Source organism: Hyperolius riggenbachi, chromosome 4 (genome assembly GCF_040937935.1).
Source record: "Hyperolius riggenbachi isolate aHypRig1 chromosome 4, aHypRig1.pri, whole genome shotgun sequence".
NCBI classification, from domain to species: Eukaryota; Metazoa; Chordata; class Amphibia; order Anura; family Hyperoliidae; genus Hyperolius; species Hyperolius riggenbachi.
Window position 1 is genome coordinate 296,565,698 of NC_090649.1, and position 16,506 is coordinate 296,582,203.

The 16,506-nt window shown below is 44.1% G+C and overlaps 1 protein-coding gene across 11 annotated transcripts in view; it reads right to left on the reverse strand.

The window, feature by feature from the left end:
• PTPRK (protein tyrosine phosphatase receptor type K) overlaps positions 1-16,506 on the reverse strand; it is a 571,635-nt gene that overhangs the window by 117,018 nt on the left and 438,111 nt on the right. For 5 of the 11 annotated variants that reach the window (XM_068231517.1, XM_068231508.1, XM_068231510.1 and 2 more), the window contains exon 15: positions 11,867-11,908. The exons of the other annotated variants lie outside the window; for them this stretch is intronic. In XM_068231517.1, the coding sequence (XP_068087618.1) occupies positions 11,867-11,908 (42 nt within the window). The remainder of the gene's footprint in view (positions 1-11,866; positions 11,909-16,506) is intronic. 11 annotated transcript variants of the gene reach the window in all.

Below are 16,506 nucleotides of genomic sequence, written 5' to 3' on the forward strand. Positions count from 1 at the left end.
AATTACACAGTGAGAGCTGCTATAGCTGTAACTAACATTAGGGCCTATAGAGGCACCCAAGTCCTTGGCGCAGTGCGGTGCCCAAATTAGCTGTCTCGTGTTGTGGGCACTTCATAATACCTGCAATACTATGAAAATCAATTTCTGTACAATGGAAGTCTCCATGGGTCACACTTAGAGTGGGGCCGAACCTCCGATTTTAGGCTCGCGAACCGGGTTCGCGAACTTCCGCGTAAGGTTCGGTTCGCGTTAAAGTTCGCGAACCGCAATAGACTTCAATGGGGATGCGAACTTTGAAAAAAAAAAATTATGCTGGCCACAAGTGATGGAAAAGATGTTTCAAGGGGTCTAACACCTGGACCCCCAGGTGGAGGAGTGGGATACATGCGAAAAGTCCCCGGGAAAAATCTGGATTTGACGCAAAGCAGCGTTTTAAGGGAAGAAATCACATTGAATGCTAAATGACAGGTCTAAAGTGCTTTAAAACATCTTGCATGTGTATACATCAATCAGGTAGTGTAATTAAGGTACTGCTTCACACTGACACACCAAACTCACCGTGTAACGCACCGCAAACAGCTGTTTGTGTAGTGACGGCCGTGCTGGACTGGTGCGCACCATGGCGAGAGTGCAGGTTTTGGTGGCTTTACAGCCCATATGGTCGCCTGGCTGATGAACAGAACAGGTATGCAGTGGCGGGTTCACTGAACAGAACAGGTATGCAGTGGCGGGTTCACAGAACAGGTATGCAGTGGCAGGTTCACTGAACAGGTATACAGTGGCGGGTTTACTGAACACAACAGGTATGCAGTGGCGGGTTAACTGAACAGGAATACAGTGGCGGGTTCACTGAACAGAACAGGTATGCAGTGGCGGGTTCACTGAACAGAACAGGTATGCAGTGGCGGGTTCACTGAACAGGTATGCAGTGGTGGGTTCACTGAACAGGTATGCGGTGGTGGGTTCACAGAACAGGTATGCGGTGGTGGGTTTACAGAACAGGTATGCGATGGCGGGTTTACTGAACAGGTATGCAGGAATCCAGTGGGCTCACTGAACAGAACAGGTATGGTGGGCTCACTGAACAGAACAGGTATGCAGCCAGGAACAAGCTAAGCCTAACTAATCTTTCCCTATGAGAGACAGTCTGCAGCAGCTCGCCCTACTCTCACTAACGCAGGCACACGAGTGAGCGTAATGGCTGCCGCTGCCTGCCTTTTATAAGGGGGGGGGGGGGGGGAAGTGGCTCCAGGGGCTAGTGTAGCCTAATTGGCTACACTGGGCCTGCTGACTGTGATGTAGAGGGTCAAAGTTGACCCTCATGGTGCATTATGGGGCAAACCGAACTTCCGCAAAAGTTCGCCTGCGGGACACGAACGCGAACCACTGAAGTTCGCATGGAACCGTTCGCAGGCGAACCGTTCGGCCCAACTCTAGTCACACTATAGCTGGAGACCTCAAACCCTTCAATCCCCTTCATTTCTTGTGCTAAACCACACCACATAACAATTTAGTTTTAGAGCCTCAGTCACAAAGACTGACTCCCAAACAGGACTATTAAACACTGGGAGAATAAAATGATTCAGAAATGGGTTGGGCTTAGCATATTCAGAAGTCTGGAGGGCTTGGCTAAAGGTTGGCAATTCAATGTCTAATTGTTTGTTGTTCCGGGGTGCACACATTGGGCCAGATTTATCAAAGCATTACTTACAGTTTTTTCTTCCTAAACAGCTCTAAACAGCAGGGGAACTTTTCTGCTAGATAAGAAAATTCCTAAATCCTACTTAATAGTTGCAGTTTAGTGTGAATTTCTAACACTGAACTACAGTTAAGAAAAGTGCAAATCCATTCCTAAACTGCTGCAGATTGAGAAGTGCTTAACTGCTTGCCGACCACTCCACCCCAATTGGCGTGAACGCTGCGGCAGCCCCAGGATCACCCCACGATTGGATTGAATCGCATGGAATGGGGATTGCAGGAGATTGCGCTTGCTTATGTGTGCGCATCTCTGCATTGGAAGGCAGAGCTCCGCCTTCAGTCTCCCAGTGGCAATCGCTGTTCGGAGACTGTTAGACGGCGAAACCGCTGTTTATTAACATTGTACAGCACTGCGATCTACAGCAGCGCTGAACTGGGGACAGCCATGTGAAAACAGCTGTCTCCCTGGCAGGCACAAAAGTGATCATGCTAATTGGCGGGCGGGGGAGGGATATAAAATAAGTAAAAATATTACAAAGTAAAACAGAAAAATATTTCTGGAAAAAAAAACACTGGGGGAGCGAGCAGACCCCACCAACAGAGAGCTCTGTTGGTGGGCAGAAAAGGGGGGGGGGGGAGGGGGTAAATCACTTGTGTGCTGAGTTGTGCGGCCCTGCAGCGAGGCCTTAAAGCTGCAGTGGCCAATTTAGTAAAACATGGCCCGTCACCAGGGGGTTTTAACACCGTGGTCCTCAAGTGGTTAATATCACTTCTACAGATTGTGCAGCAGTGCAGGCTATGCGTGATTTGTGAAGTACTCCTCCTGTGAAGCGGTTCTGTGATTAACCGTTCCAGTGCTGGGTATTGATGCAATACAGGGTGTGCTTTAATCTGAGGTGTGCTGGTGAGATTTCTGTGATTGATTTACGAGTGTGGCACTGCCTATGCCACCTCACCAAGCACCCCAAGAAACGGAAGGTGTGCCTGCCTCACTTTGGAACTACTAGAGTTTGAGATTATTGCAGTAAGGCATCATTGTTATTTTGCATGTGACATCATGCTAGTTTTGCTAGTGATGTCACAGGTTCGTATGAAAAAAAAATCTTTGAATCTTGCAGTAGTGTGTATGTAAGCATCTGCTTTCCTCTAAATGGTTGCCTTGTGCTAGTTGCATTATTATCTTTTCTAGAGTAATTTATAGCAACTTGAAGATAACTAATTAATTCAATGTGAGACCTGCTAAGTAGGGGTATTACAGCCAGTGTACTTTGTTTCATTGTTTGGTGTACGCAAAAACACTTCATTTGCGTCTAATGACCAATTACAAACCCAAATGAACTTCTCTAGTGTCAAGTAGGAATGTAATGACATGCTCATCTATGACCAGTGCATATTTTCTGTAACCTAAGTACAACAGTGGGAAAAAAAACATGAATTTTTAATGGTATGAAATGAGAAAAGGCATTTAAGGACTTGCCATATGTTTATAATAATGTAACAGAGTGACAGACTATAACAATTCAATTTAGAAGGTGTAAGACGTGTTGTTCAAGGTCTTCATGGAGGCAATATCTCAAAGAGATAATGCTTGAAATAGCTCTGGACCATTATGCTTTTCTCTAGCGCTAATATATTCCTTGCCTTTAACTGGAAAAAACAAACAGGCCATTTTCACAAAGAAACCTCAGTGTGATCTTCGGCAGGGACTGTGATACTACTCCCAACTGTGCGCCTCTGTTTGGTACCAAATCCCTCTGTCCCTCTTCCTGCCTCATTTAGATCTAATGTACTTAAGTGTTGTATTTATCTACTAAAAATGTGTTAATGTGACTATATAAACTTTATTCCCATCTTCTATACTTAACATCGCAATCCCACAACCGCGGCAGCTGCCACTCTCTCTGCGGTTACATCTTTTGTCACACAGGTCAGGGCACCCCCATCACCCTGCCCTGTGACACCCCTGCCACCTGTGGTGTAGAGCACCTGCGGTCTGGGACCGGCATTCTGGCTATCCCAGCTTGCATGGGTGACAAGGGGTTAAAGAGGCTCAGAAGGGGGTGATCCCATGTTTTTTTTTTATGTAACCTTTTAATGGCCAAATCACAGCTAAATTTGCCAGGGATCCTTTTACAACAATATTTCGGCCATACAGCGATCCCTGGCCGAAGTGTTGCAAGTTCCACCGGGGTTTCCAGGTGTTCATCCTTGACATGACTGTTCTTTCTTTGGACATATGTATATATTTACGCTACCGATAGGTTTTTAACTGCATTTTAAAAAAAACGTTTTCGTCTCATAACTTTAACTTCTAGCCGACCGCTGCACACCAATTAGCGTGAACGCGGCGGCAGCCCCAGGACCGCCCCACGCTGATGTGCTCGCATCTCCTTGAAGATGCCTCCAGTCTCCCAGCGGCGATCGCCGCTCAGAGACTGTTAGACGGCGAATGTATAGCGCTGCGATCTAAGGCAGCGCTGTACTGGGGACAGCCGTGTGACACGGCAGTCCCCCTGGAACACCGGAGAGCGATCAGCTCTCATAGGCTGAAGCCTATGACAGCCAATTGTCGTCACTGGCTGACTGGGGGTAGGGTAGGAGTTAGGGGGGGAAAAACGAACACAAAAATTATTCATTTCTCAAGTGGGCCATTGACTTCAATGGTGATTGCGATTGTGTGCGCATGCATTTCTTGTCAGTGAGGCCCCTGCCTCAAGCTGCAGGGAAAAAAACAGATCATGTGACCATTATGTAAAACTTAGCATGGTGGCGTGGCGCGGCGCCTCTGCTTTTGACCCCCAAGTACCACAGAATGAGAAAAAAGAAACAAAAAAAAAAAACCTTCCTTCTTCGTGCATCTCATCAATCCACCATGGAAAAGTGGCCTGCAGTGTCTGAAACTGAGATAAAAGATAACTTCCCAATTCTGTCAAAACTGCTGCATTAGGCACTTCACTACCTATGTCAATGCATACAGTTGGTAATAAAGGTTAGGTGTTTCTAATGATTACGTGGCCTGTGCTCTCATGATTATGAAATTTGCCTTGCCTATACAAATGCCTGCTTCCATACTGAATAGACCAGCACAGTTTAACCACTTCCCGACCGCCCACTACACAGGGGCGGCGGGGAAGTGGAGCCCTGCAGGACGGCCTCACCCACAGAGGCGGCGGTCCATTTAAGGGCATGGGCGGAGCGATCGCGTCATCCGTGACGCGATCCTCCGCCGGCGCCTGTCACCGCTCGCTCGCCGCAACATCCCGCCGGCTATACGGAAGCGCCGGCGGGATGTTAACCCCGCGATCGCCGCATACAAAGTGTATAATACACTTTGTAATGTTTACAAAGTGTATTATACAGGCGGCCTCCTGCCCTGGTGGTCCCAGTGTCCGAGGGACCACCAGGGCAGGCTGCAGCCACCCTAGTCTGCACCCAAGCACACTGATTTCTCCCTCCCCTGCCCCAGATCGCCCACAGCACCCATCAGACCCCCCCCTGCCCACCCCCCAGACCCCTGTTTGCACCCAATCACCCCCCTAATCACCCATCAATCACTCCCTGTCACTATCTGTCAACGCTATTTTTTTTTTTATCCCCCCCCCCTGCTCCCTGCCCCCTCCTGATCACCCCCCACCCCTCAGATTCTCCCCAGACCCCCCCCCCAGACCACCCCCCCCTGTTTACTGTATGCATCTATCCCCCTGATCACCTGTCAATCACCTGTCAATCACCTGTCAATCACCCGTCAATCACCCGTCAATCACCCGTCAATCACCCCCTGTCACTGCCACCCATCAATCAGCCCCTAACCTGCCCCTTGCGGGCAATCTGATCACCCCCCCACACCAATAGATCGCCCACAGATCCGACATCAGATCACCTCCCAAATCCATTGTTTACATCTATTCTCTCCTCTAAACACCCACTAATTACCCATCAATCACCCATCAATCACCCCCTATCACCACCTGTCACTGTTACCTATCAGATCAGACCCTAATCTGCCCCTTGCGGGCACCCAATCACCTGCCTACACGCTCAGATTGCCCTCAGACCCCCCCTTATCAATTCGCCAGTGCATTAATTACATCTGTTCTTCCCTGTAATAACCCACTGATCACCTGTCAATCACCTGCCAATCACCTATCACCCATCAATCACCCCCTGTCACTGCCACCCATCAATCAGCCCCTAACCTGCCCCTTGCGGGCAATCTGATCACCCACCCACACCATTAGATCGCCCGCAAACCCGCCGTCAGATTACCTCCCAAATGTATCGTTTACATCTGTTATCTTCTCTAAACACCCACTAATTACCCATCAATCACCCATCAATCACCCCCTATCACCACCTGTCACTTTTACCTATCAGATCAGACCCTAATCTGCCCCTTGCGGGCACCCAATCACCCGCCCACACGCTCAGATTGCCCTCTGACCCCCCCCCCCCCTTATCAATTCGCCAGTGCATTAATTACATCTGTCCTTCCCTGTAATAACCCACTGATCACCTGTCAATCACCTGCCAATCACCTATCACCCATCAATCACCCCCTGTCACTGCCACCCAACAATCAGCCCCTAACCTGCCCCTTGCGGGCAAACTGATCACCCACCCACACCAATAGATCGCCCGCAGATCCGACATCAGATCACCACCCAAGCGCAGTGTTTCCATCTATTCTCTCCTCTAAACACCCACTAATTACCCATCAATCACCCCCTATCACCACCTGTCACTGTTACCCATCAGATCAGACCCTAATCTGCCCCTTGCGGGCACCCAATCGCCCGCCTACAATCTCAGATTGCCCTCAGACCCCCCCTTATCAATTCGCCAGTGCAATATTTACATCTGTTCTCCCCTGTAATAACCCACTGATTACCTGTCAATCACCTATCAATCACCCATCAATCACCCCCTGTCACTGACACCCATCAATCACCCGCTATCACTGACACCCATCAATCAGCCCCTAACCTGCCCCTTGTGGGCAAACTGATCACCCACCCACACCAATAGATCGCCCGCAGATCCGACAACAGATCACCACCCAAGCGCAGTGTTTCCATCTATTCTCTACCCTAAACACCCACTAATTACCCATCAATCACCCCCTGTCACTGCTACCTATCAGATTAGACCCCTATCTGCCCCTAGGGCACTCAATCACCCGCCCACACCCTCAGAATGCCCTCAGACCCCAGCCCTGATCACCTCGCCAGTGCATTGCTTGCATCTATTCTCCCTAGCACACCTACCCATCAGATCAGGCCCCAATTTGCCCCGTGTGGGCTCCTGATCACTCGGCCAAACCCTCAGACCCCCTTCCGATCACCTCCCCAGTGCATTGATTGCATCTATTTTCCCCTCTAACCACCCCCTGAGACACCCATCAATCACCTCCTGTCACCCCCCTAGCACTCCTATCCATCAGATCAGGCCCAATACAACCTGTCATCTAAAAGGCCACCCTGCTTATGACCGGTTCCACAAAATTCACCCCCTCATAGACCACCTGTCATCAAAATTTGCAGATGCTTATACCCCTGAACAGTCATTTTGAGACATTTGGTTTACAGACTACTCACGGTTTTGGGCCTGTAAAATGCCAGGGCGGTATAGGAACCCCACAAGTGACCCCATTTTAGAAAAAAAAGACACCCCAAGGTATTATGTTAGGTGTATGACGAGTTCATAGAAGATTTTATTTTTTGTCAAAAGTTAGCGGAAAATAATTTTTATTGGTTTTTTTTCACAAAGTGTCATTTTTCACTAACTTGTGACAAAAAATAAAATCTTCTATGAACTTGCCATACACCTAACGGAATACCTTGGGGTGTCTTCTTTCTAAAATGGGGTCACTTGTGGGGTTCCTATACTGCCCTGGCATTTTAGGGGCCCTAAACCGCGAGGAGTAGTCTAGAAAACAAATGCTTCAAAATGACCTGTGAATAGGACGTTGGGCCCCTTAGCGCACCTAGGCTGCAAAAAAGTGTCACACATGTGGTACCGCCGTACTCAGGAAAAGTAGTATAATGTGTTTTGGGGTGTATTTTTACACATACCCATGCTGGGTGGGAGAAATTTCTATGTAAATGGACAATTGTGTGTAAAAAAATCAAACAATTGTCATTTACAGAGATATTTCTCCCACTTAGCATGGGTATGTGTAAAAATACACCCCAAAACGCATTATACTACTTCTCCTGAGTACAGCGGTACCACATGTGTGGCACTTTTTTACACCCTAAGTACGCTAAGGGGCCCAAAGTCCAATGAGTACCTTTAGGATTTCACAGGTCATTTTGCGACATTTGGTTTCAAGACTACTCCTCACGGTTTAGGGCCCCTAAAATGCCAGGGCAGTATAGGAACCCCACAAATGACCCCATTCTAGAAAGAAGACACCCAAAGGTATTCCGTACGGAGTATGGTGAGTTTATAGAAGATTTTATTTTTTGTCACAAGTTAGCGGAAAATGACACTTTGTGAAAAAAAACTATTAAAATCAATTTCCGCTAACTTGTGACAAAAAAATAAAAACTTCTATGAACTCACCATACTCCTAACGGAATACCTTGGGGTGTCTTCTTTCTAAAATGGGGTCATTAGTGGGGTTCCTATACTGCCCTGGCATTTTAGGGGCCCTAAACCGTGAGGAGTAGCCTTGAAACAAAAATGACCTGTGAAATCCTAAAGGTACTCATTGGACTTTATGCCCCTTAGTGCAGTTAGGGTGCAAAAAAGTGCCACACATGTGGTATCGCCGTACTCGGGAGAAGTAGTACAATGTGTTTTGAGGTGTATTTTTACACATACCCATGCTGGGTGGGAGAAATACCTCTGTAAATGACAATCTTTTGATTTTTTTACACACAATTGTCCATTTACAGAGGTATTTCTCCCACCCAGCATGGGTATGTGTAAAAATACACCTCAAAACACATTGTACTGCTTCTCCCGAGTATGGCGATACCACATGTGTGGCACTTTTTTGCACCCTAACTGCGCTAAAGGGCCCAAAGTCCAATGAGTACCTTTAGGATTTCACAGGTCATTTTGAGAAATTTCGTTTCAAGACTACTCCTCACGGTTTAGGGCCCCTAAAATGCCAGGGCAGTATAGGAACCCCACAAATGACCCCATTTTAGAAAGAAGACACCCCAAGGTATTCCGTTAGGAGTATGGTGAGTTCATAGAAGTTTTTATTTTTTGTCAAAAGTTAGCGGAAATTGATTTTAATTGTGTTTTTTCACAAAGTGTCATTTTCCGCCAACTTGTGACAAAAAATAAAATCTTCTATGAACTCGCCATACTACTAACGGAATACCTTGGGGTGTCTTCTTTCTAAAATGGGGTCATTTGTGGGGTTCCTATACTGCCCTGGCATTTTAGGGGCCCTAAACCGTGAGGAGTAGTCTTGAAACGAAATTTCTCAAAATGACCTGTGAAATCTTAAAGGTACTCATTGGACTTTGGGCCCTTTAGCGCAGTTAGGGTGCAAAAAAGTGCCACACATGTGGTATCGCCGTACTCAGGAGAAGTAGTATAATGTGTTTTGTGGTGTATTTTTACACATACCCATGCTGAGTGGGAGAAATATCTCTGTAAATGGACAATTGTGTGTAAAAAAAATTAACAAATTGTCATTTACAGAGATATTTCTCCCACCCAGCATGGGTATGTGTAAAAATACACCCCAAAACACATTATACTACTTCTCCTGAGTATGGCAATACCACATGTGTGGCACTTTTTTGCAGCCTAACTGCGCTAAGGGGTCCAAAGTCCAATGAGCACCTTTAGGCTTTACAGGGGTGCTTACAATTTAGCACCCCCCAAAATGTCAGGACAGTAAACACACCCCACAAATGATCCCATTTTGGAAAGTAGACCCTTCAAGGTATTCAGAGAGGGGCATGGTGAGTCCGTGGCAGATTTCATTTTTTTTTGTCGCAAGTTAGAAGAAATGGAAACTTTTTTTTTTTTTTTTTTTTTCTCACAAAGTGTCATTTTCCACTTACTTGTGACAAAAAATAATATCTTCTATGAACTCACTATGCCTCTCAGTGAATACTTTGGGATGTCTTCTTTCCAAAATGGGGTCATTTGGGGGGTATTTATACTATCCTGGAATTCTAGCCCCTCATGAAACATGACAGGGGGTCAGAAAAGTCAGAGATGCTTGAAAATGGGAAAATTCACTTTTTGCACCATAGTTTGTAAACGCTATAACTTTTACCCAAACCAATAAATATACACTGAATGGGTTTTTTTTTATCAAAAACATGTTTGTCCACATTTTTCGCGCTGCATGTATACAGAAATTTTACTTTATTTGAAAAATGTCAGCACAGAAAGTTAAAAAAATCATTTTTTTGCCAAAATTCATGTCTTTTTTGATGAATATAATAAAAAGTAAAAATCGCAGGAGCAATCAAATAGCCCCAAAAGAAAGCTGTATTAGTGACAAGAAAAGGAGCCAAAATTCATTTAGGTGGTAGGTTGTATGAGCGAGCAATAAACCGTGAAAGCTGCAGTGGTCTGAATGGAAAAAAAGTGGCCGGTCCTTAAGGGGTAGAAAGCCCTAGGTCCTCAAGTGGTTAAAGTGAACCTGACGTGAAAATAAACTTACTAGATAATGAACTGTATGTGTGGTATGGATGATGAATAGAATAGTAGTATAGAAGTCTCATTTTTATTTTTATAACTATTTCAAAGATTGCATCAGATTGTTAGAGCTGCTGTTTAGAACTCACACTCTGCTGTGTTTAGCTGAAACTAATGACCCCTTGAACTATCCTACAGTAAAACCTCATAATACTCTATATCTCACTATTTCTCAGCTGTTTTGGCTTATTTTCACAGAAAAGCAGTCCATAAGCTCTTTTGCATAGATAAGAATTTAAGTTGTTTTAAAGCCCCATCTACACGATACGATTCTTTGTACGATTCGATTAGGATTCTATTTACGGTCCGATTGAATCCAACATGTCCGAGCAGGATTCGATTTGATTCAATTCGATGTGCCATTGTTTTGCAATGGCAAATCGAATTGAATCGAATCCTGATCGGACATGTCGGATTTAATCGGATCGTAAATAGAATCGTAATCGAATCATACAAAGAATCGTATCGTGTAGATTAGGCTAAACTCTTGCTGTAGTGGAAAACAGAAAGGCACTTCTGATAATTTATTTGCAGGGATAGTACTATGTGTGTATATATTTATCTCATCATGTCACTTCAGGTATGCTTTAAAGTGATAGCTCAGCAGCTATAGATGAATTCTTGTAGGCTGATTCATCTACTGTCTTCTTACATCACTTAAGCTACGTACACACATACAACAACGATCGTTCGTTGTGAATGACGAACGAACTTTTAATTGACAAAAGAACGACCTAAGTAAAGTTAGCTTTTAAAGGTGTGTAACGATCTGATCGCTAGAACGAACGTTACATCACATAAAGCAACTATTGCACTTGCGCATAAAAATGAAAAGTTCCATGGAGAAATAGCGAAATGCGCATGTCAAGCCTAGTACGAACGACCGTTTTCCAACGATGTACTACTTTTGCAAATGATTGTCGGTGGAAAAAATCCGCCAAGCTAGATTGTTCGTTTTTTAACGATCTAGCTCGTCCGTCGTTAGACTGAATGGTTGTTGGCTGCTTTTTTTTTTTTTTAAACGATCGTCCTTTGAAATGATCTGGGAACGACTATAGTCGCATGTGGGTACGCACCTTTAGAAGCTAAGGCAATCAGATCTCCCAACTAAAGGCTCCGTTCTGCACACGTCATTATGGAGTCTTGAGACCTTTACTACATTTTCCTTGAGATTACATTTCACAAAAAAAAAAAACTGGTTCAATTAAATGAGGCGTTTATGTTATAACCCTAGTATGTAGGTCACGATTCAGGCATTGGAGAATTCACAGCCAAAGCTCTGAGTTAGCAATAAGAAATCAGTGATAACCTTCCTGCAACTCAACACCTATCACTGACTGATCTATTCATTAAACTTCCTCGGAAAGAATTTTGTGAGTGAATGATAGCTTGTCAACCACAATATCAAACAGGAAGCACTATTTCATATAACAAAAATAAATACATGAAAGCACATGAGTAAGTTGGCTTGCAGACGATACTTGAAGCATACCTAAGGCTTCTAATGCAGAAGTTCCTTCGCCATGTAATATATCTCCAGGAAGTAAGTGTAAAAAGGCAATAATTAATCAGTCCAGTAAGAAAACATTACAACATGAACTACAGCATACATCTACAGCAAAATTACTTGATGTGCAAATAAAATACTAGTTATTTTGGTGATACACAACATATGCTAGCACACATCTACAGTTATTCTACAGCGAACAGATATTACTGTAAAGCATAATGAAAACAGCACATGGTTATCATTACATACAGTTTGAAAGCAGAATATACTGCCATGCAAAGAATAACACTTCTGTAATGGTCATCAATAACTGTGCTATATCAGACTGCCACATGGTGGTGCTGTTTATTTTTTTTTATTTTATTCCCCAAGCAGAAGAAGCAACAGAAAGTAAAACTTCTAAGCTAGATTTTCATCTTGACTCTTGGGAAGTGAAGACAGGAGCACAGGCGACAGATAAAAGATCAAGTACAGTGTCATACTGCAGGAGAGAATATACGATGCAAAGCATGCACAGGTAAAACAATAACCAACTGTTGTCAAGTACTTCTTTTGTAAACATTTATCAAATTAAAACACCTGTTTGATATAATAGAAGACTAAGACCAATATATAAATGTGGATGCTGTTCTAGATTACAATGTAGAACATAGTCCTGTAGTTAAATTGAATGAAGTATTACTAGCACCTCTACCTTTTTATGCCTCCATATCTCAGCCCTTGATGGCCTGCAGCATTTCCATACTCCGTCCCCAGGATTACCTCTGCACATCTCTCCCTGTATGTTTGCAGCACTTCAATACTCAAACCTCAGGATGTCTCCAGTACCTCTGCACCTTAACCTCTGACTTCCTGCGGCATTTCAATACTGTAACCTCCGGACATGTCCAGTGTCTCTTTACCCCAACCCCTATATACCTGCAGCATTTCCATACTACTCCATCCCCAGGATTACCTCTGCACCTTACTCCCTGTATATTTGCAGCACTTCAATACTCAAACCTCAGGATGTCTCCAGTACCTTTGCACCTTATCATCGGACTACCTGCAGCATTTCAATACTCTAACCTCCGGACATCTCCAGTGTTTGTACTTTACCCCAACTCCTGTATGCCTGCAGCATTTCCACACTCCATCCCCTGGACATCTCCAGTGTCTTCGCAACCAGTGGCGTAGCAATAGGGGGTGCAGAGGTTGCGACCGCACCGGGGCCCTTGGACCAGAGGGGCCCTGGAGAGGTGCTCAACCAGCCTGTACACCTGCAGAATTTCCATACTCCATCCCCTGGATTACCTCTAGACCTCACACCCTGTATGTCTGCAGCATTTCAATACTCCAACCCCAGGATGTCTCCAGTATTTCTGCACCTTATCCTCTGACTACCTGCAGCTTTTAATAATCTAACCGCTGGACATCTCTACAGTGTCTCCACACCTCAAGCCCTGCAACACCTGTAGCCTTTCCATACACCTCAACTGGTTTCAGTACCTTCACACCTTAACACCTTCATGCCTGTAGCACCTATGCACACCAACCCCCGTACACCTGTAGCACCCCCAACTGCTGCAATGTTCTCCCCAGCTATTTTTAGACCTTTTCTGGTGGTGGTGGTGGGGGGGGGGGACTAGGTTGTTAGGAAATATTTTGGGTTACTACACAGAAGTGCTGGAAAGTTGGGATATACTTTGAATAGCACTAGAACACTGCAGCAAAGTATGGAGCACATATGGAAAATTCACCAAACAGGCTGGGGCACTCACTTTGGCACACAAAAAATGTTGTATATGGCACAGCTCACTATTGTCCCCAGCTAAGTTTTGACCACCCAGCTACAGTTTTTGGGAGAGAACACAGTCCTCCATCTCTGCATCCCCTCTACACTTCAACCCTTGTGTTCTAGGAGCACCTCTACAGCTAAAATCCTGCATATTGTCAGCGCCTACAAGCTTGAAGAAGAATCAGCAGTATCAGAACCAAATGGAACCATATGCATGCAGTCTGTAGACTTTGTGGTTACAAAGAACATCAGGATTTGTAGTGTTTGTGACCGTTCCACATTTATGTCTCAGGCCAGCAGTAGTATGGCACATCCAGTTAGACAATTCTACACTCAGGTCTCAAAGGATGAGAGAGGGAAAATAAAGATTACTCTTGTAATTTATGGGAAAATAATTCTTAGTGTTGAAAAGGCCATATAAGCTATGCTAATAACCACCTCCACAAAGCCAGGGTAAAAAAATAAAATAAAAAAAAAAAGTTTTCATATGGTAGGTGACCTTTTTGTCCCTGGATTGCACAAAGGACAAGAGGACATGATATGTGTATTGTCCCCCAAAATTTTTTTTGCTATCTATCTAGATTGAGGTTCTTTACTGTAAGAGTGGTTAAACCGTAAGATATCTTACCATAAGAAGCAGTTTTGACCATTTAGCAGTATTATGATCATTTGTTTAAGCTGAGTGCAGAATCTGGATTTCCTATACTAGATATTGGCCAGGAGTAATCACAAAAGGTACCCATACACTAATAGACGGCTATCAGATTCAACCCAAAATTGAATGCCGTTACTGCGACACATCTGACCGGCCCCTTTCAAGCGACAACTTCCCATCCTGTCCAATCTTTCATTTCAACTGATTTCCGCCATGTTGCACCATCGATCTCTGGCAGATTCAATCACAATGATGTAATGAATGGACACCTTAAGGCTATGTTCACATTATCTAGTGATAAGAGAATGTGAACTTAACAAGTGTGGTCTTATACACTAAAACATGCCAGTCTGCATAAAATACATTGGGTGAAAAACCTACGTCTTTAAAATAATAGCATATTGTGAGTTCTTTCAAACACAAACACAGACACGCATTAGGTGTGAACAAAGCCACTAATTAACATGGGCTGTCCGTGCTAATGAGCACATACAGGTGCTAGACTTTGCTGTTAAAGATGATCATCTTTTACTGTCTCAGGAACAAGCTGCTTGCAGCTTGTCTGCAACTTATCATCCTCCCGAATCTCTACACAGAACAGAACAGCCTGCTCAGCTGTATCCGTGTCACATCTGAGCGCCAATAGTTCCTAAGACATCATCTGGCACGATCGCCAATGACTGTTCTGGATTACAGTAATTTAACAATGCTAGATACTGTAGCTTGATGGTACTGAAGAGTGGAGGGGGGGGGGGGGGGGGGAGGGGAGAAAACTACCTTACAGCAAGGGAATGCAACCACAAATATAAAAGAAAACCTTTGCCTTTATCTATACCCATGAGTTAATGTTCGCAGATGGGTGACAAATGAACAAATTTAGGATCCCTGACTAGTTTTACTACTAATGTCTAGCTAATATCTGTACAGAGCTTAGAGGGAAATTCCACTTGTTTGCTCTAAATTGACCATTACCTTTTATCATTAATATGTATGTATATAGTGCTAAAAACCTTTTACAGTGCTTTACAAAGTAAACCGACGTATCATCAACTATTCCTTAGAGGAAATCACAATCTAAACTCTATAGACCAAGATCATTTTTTCTATATTAGGAGGGAACAAATTAACTTATCAGTATGTTTTCGGGATGTGGGAGTAGACATAGAAACAATGGAAGGACATACAGACTCCATGCAGATGGTTTTCTGGCCGATGTTTGAACCTGGGACTCTAGTGCTATCTACTGGGCCACCACACTGCAGAGGTCCCTTTTGCAATTTAATGTCTTTGGGAATCATCTATTAATTCTATCCACAGCCATCTAAGAACTTTTAAACAAACTGTTATTCGGTAGCTTAGCAACCATACTGTGTGTTCTGTTGCCATGAGATTATCCATAAAGTCTCCCCTTGCTGCATAAATAATAAGCTGCACAGATGAGCAGTCATTGCAACTCATTCATTGCTATTCAGAATACCGGGACTAATCCATAGACTGGCAGCAAACTGTGACTCCCCTATCTAACAGTTACTGACGGCAACTACTGTATCTTACATCATGCACAGGAAAAAGCTCAGTTAATGTTGGCAATCTTTACAATATATGGAACTCAACTTAAAGAGGAACTCCAGTGAAAATAATGTAATAAATAATGTATAAATGATTTAGTCAGTGTTTGCCCATTGTAGAATCTTTTAAATCCCTGATTAACATTCTGACATTTATCACATGGTGACATTTTTACTGCTGGCAGGTGATGTAGCTGCTGCTTGCTTTATTGCCAGTTGGAAACAGCTGTAAACAGCTATTTCCCACAATGCAACAAGGTTCACAGACCGGAAAATGCCAGGAGTACCACGGTCCTCAGAGTTTCTAGTGGGAGGGGTTTCACCACAATATCAGCCATACAGCGCCCCCTGATGGTCTGTTTGTGAAAAGGAATAGCTTTCTCATGTAAAAGGGGGTATCAGCTACTGATTGGGATGAAGTTCAATTCTTGGTGTGAGTTTATCTTTAAAGGGGTTCTTTCGCGAAAAAAGTAGGCAGTTAAAAAATGTGACAGATGACAGGTTTTGGGCCAGTCCATCTTTTTAAGGGGGATTCTCAGGGCTTTCTTTGTTTTCAACAGCATTTCCTGAACAACAGTTGCAAAATCTAACTGACATAATAGTGTGCAAGTTATTAGGGAGG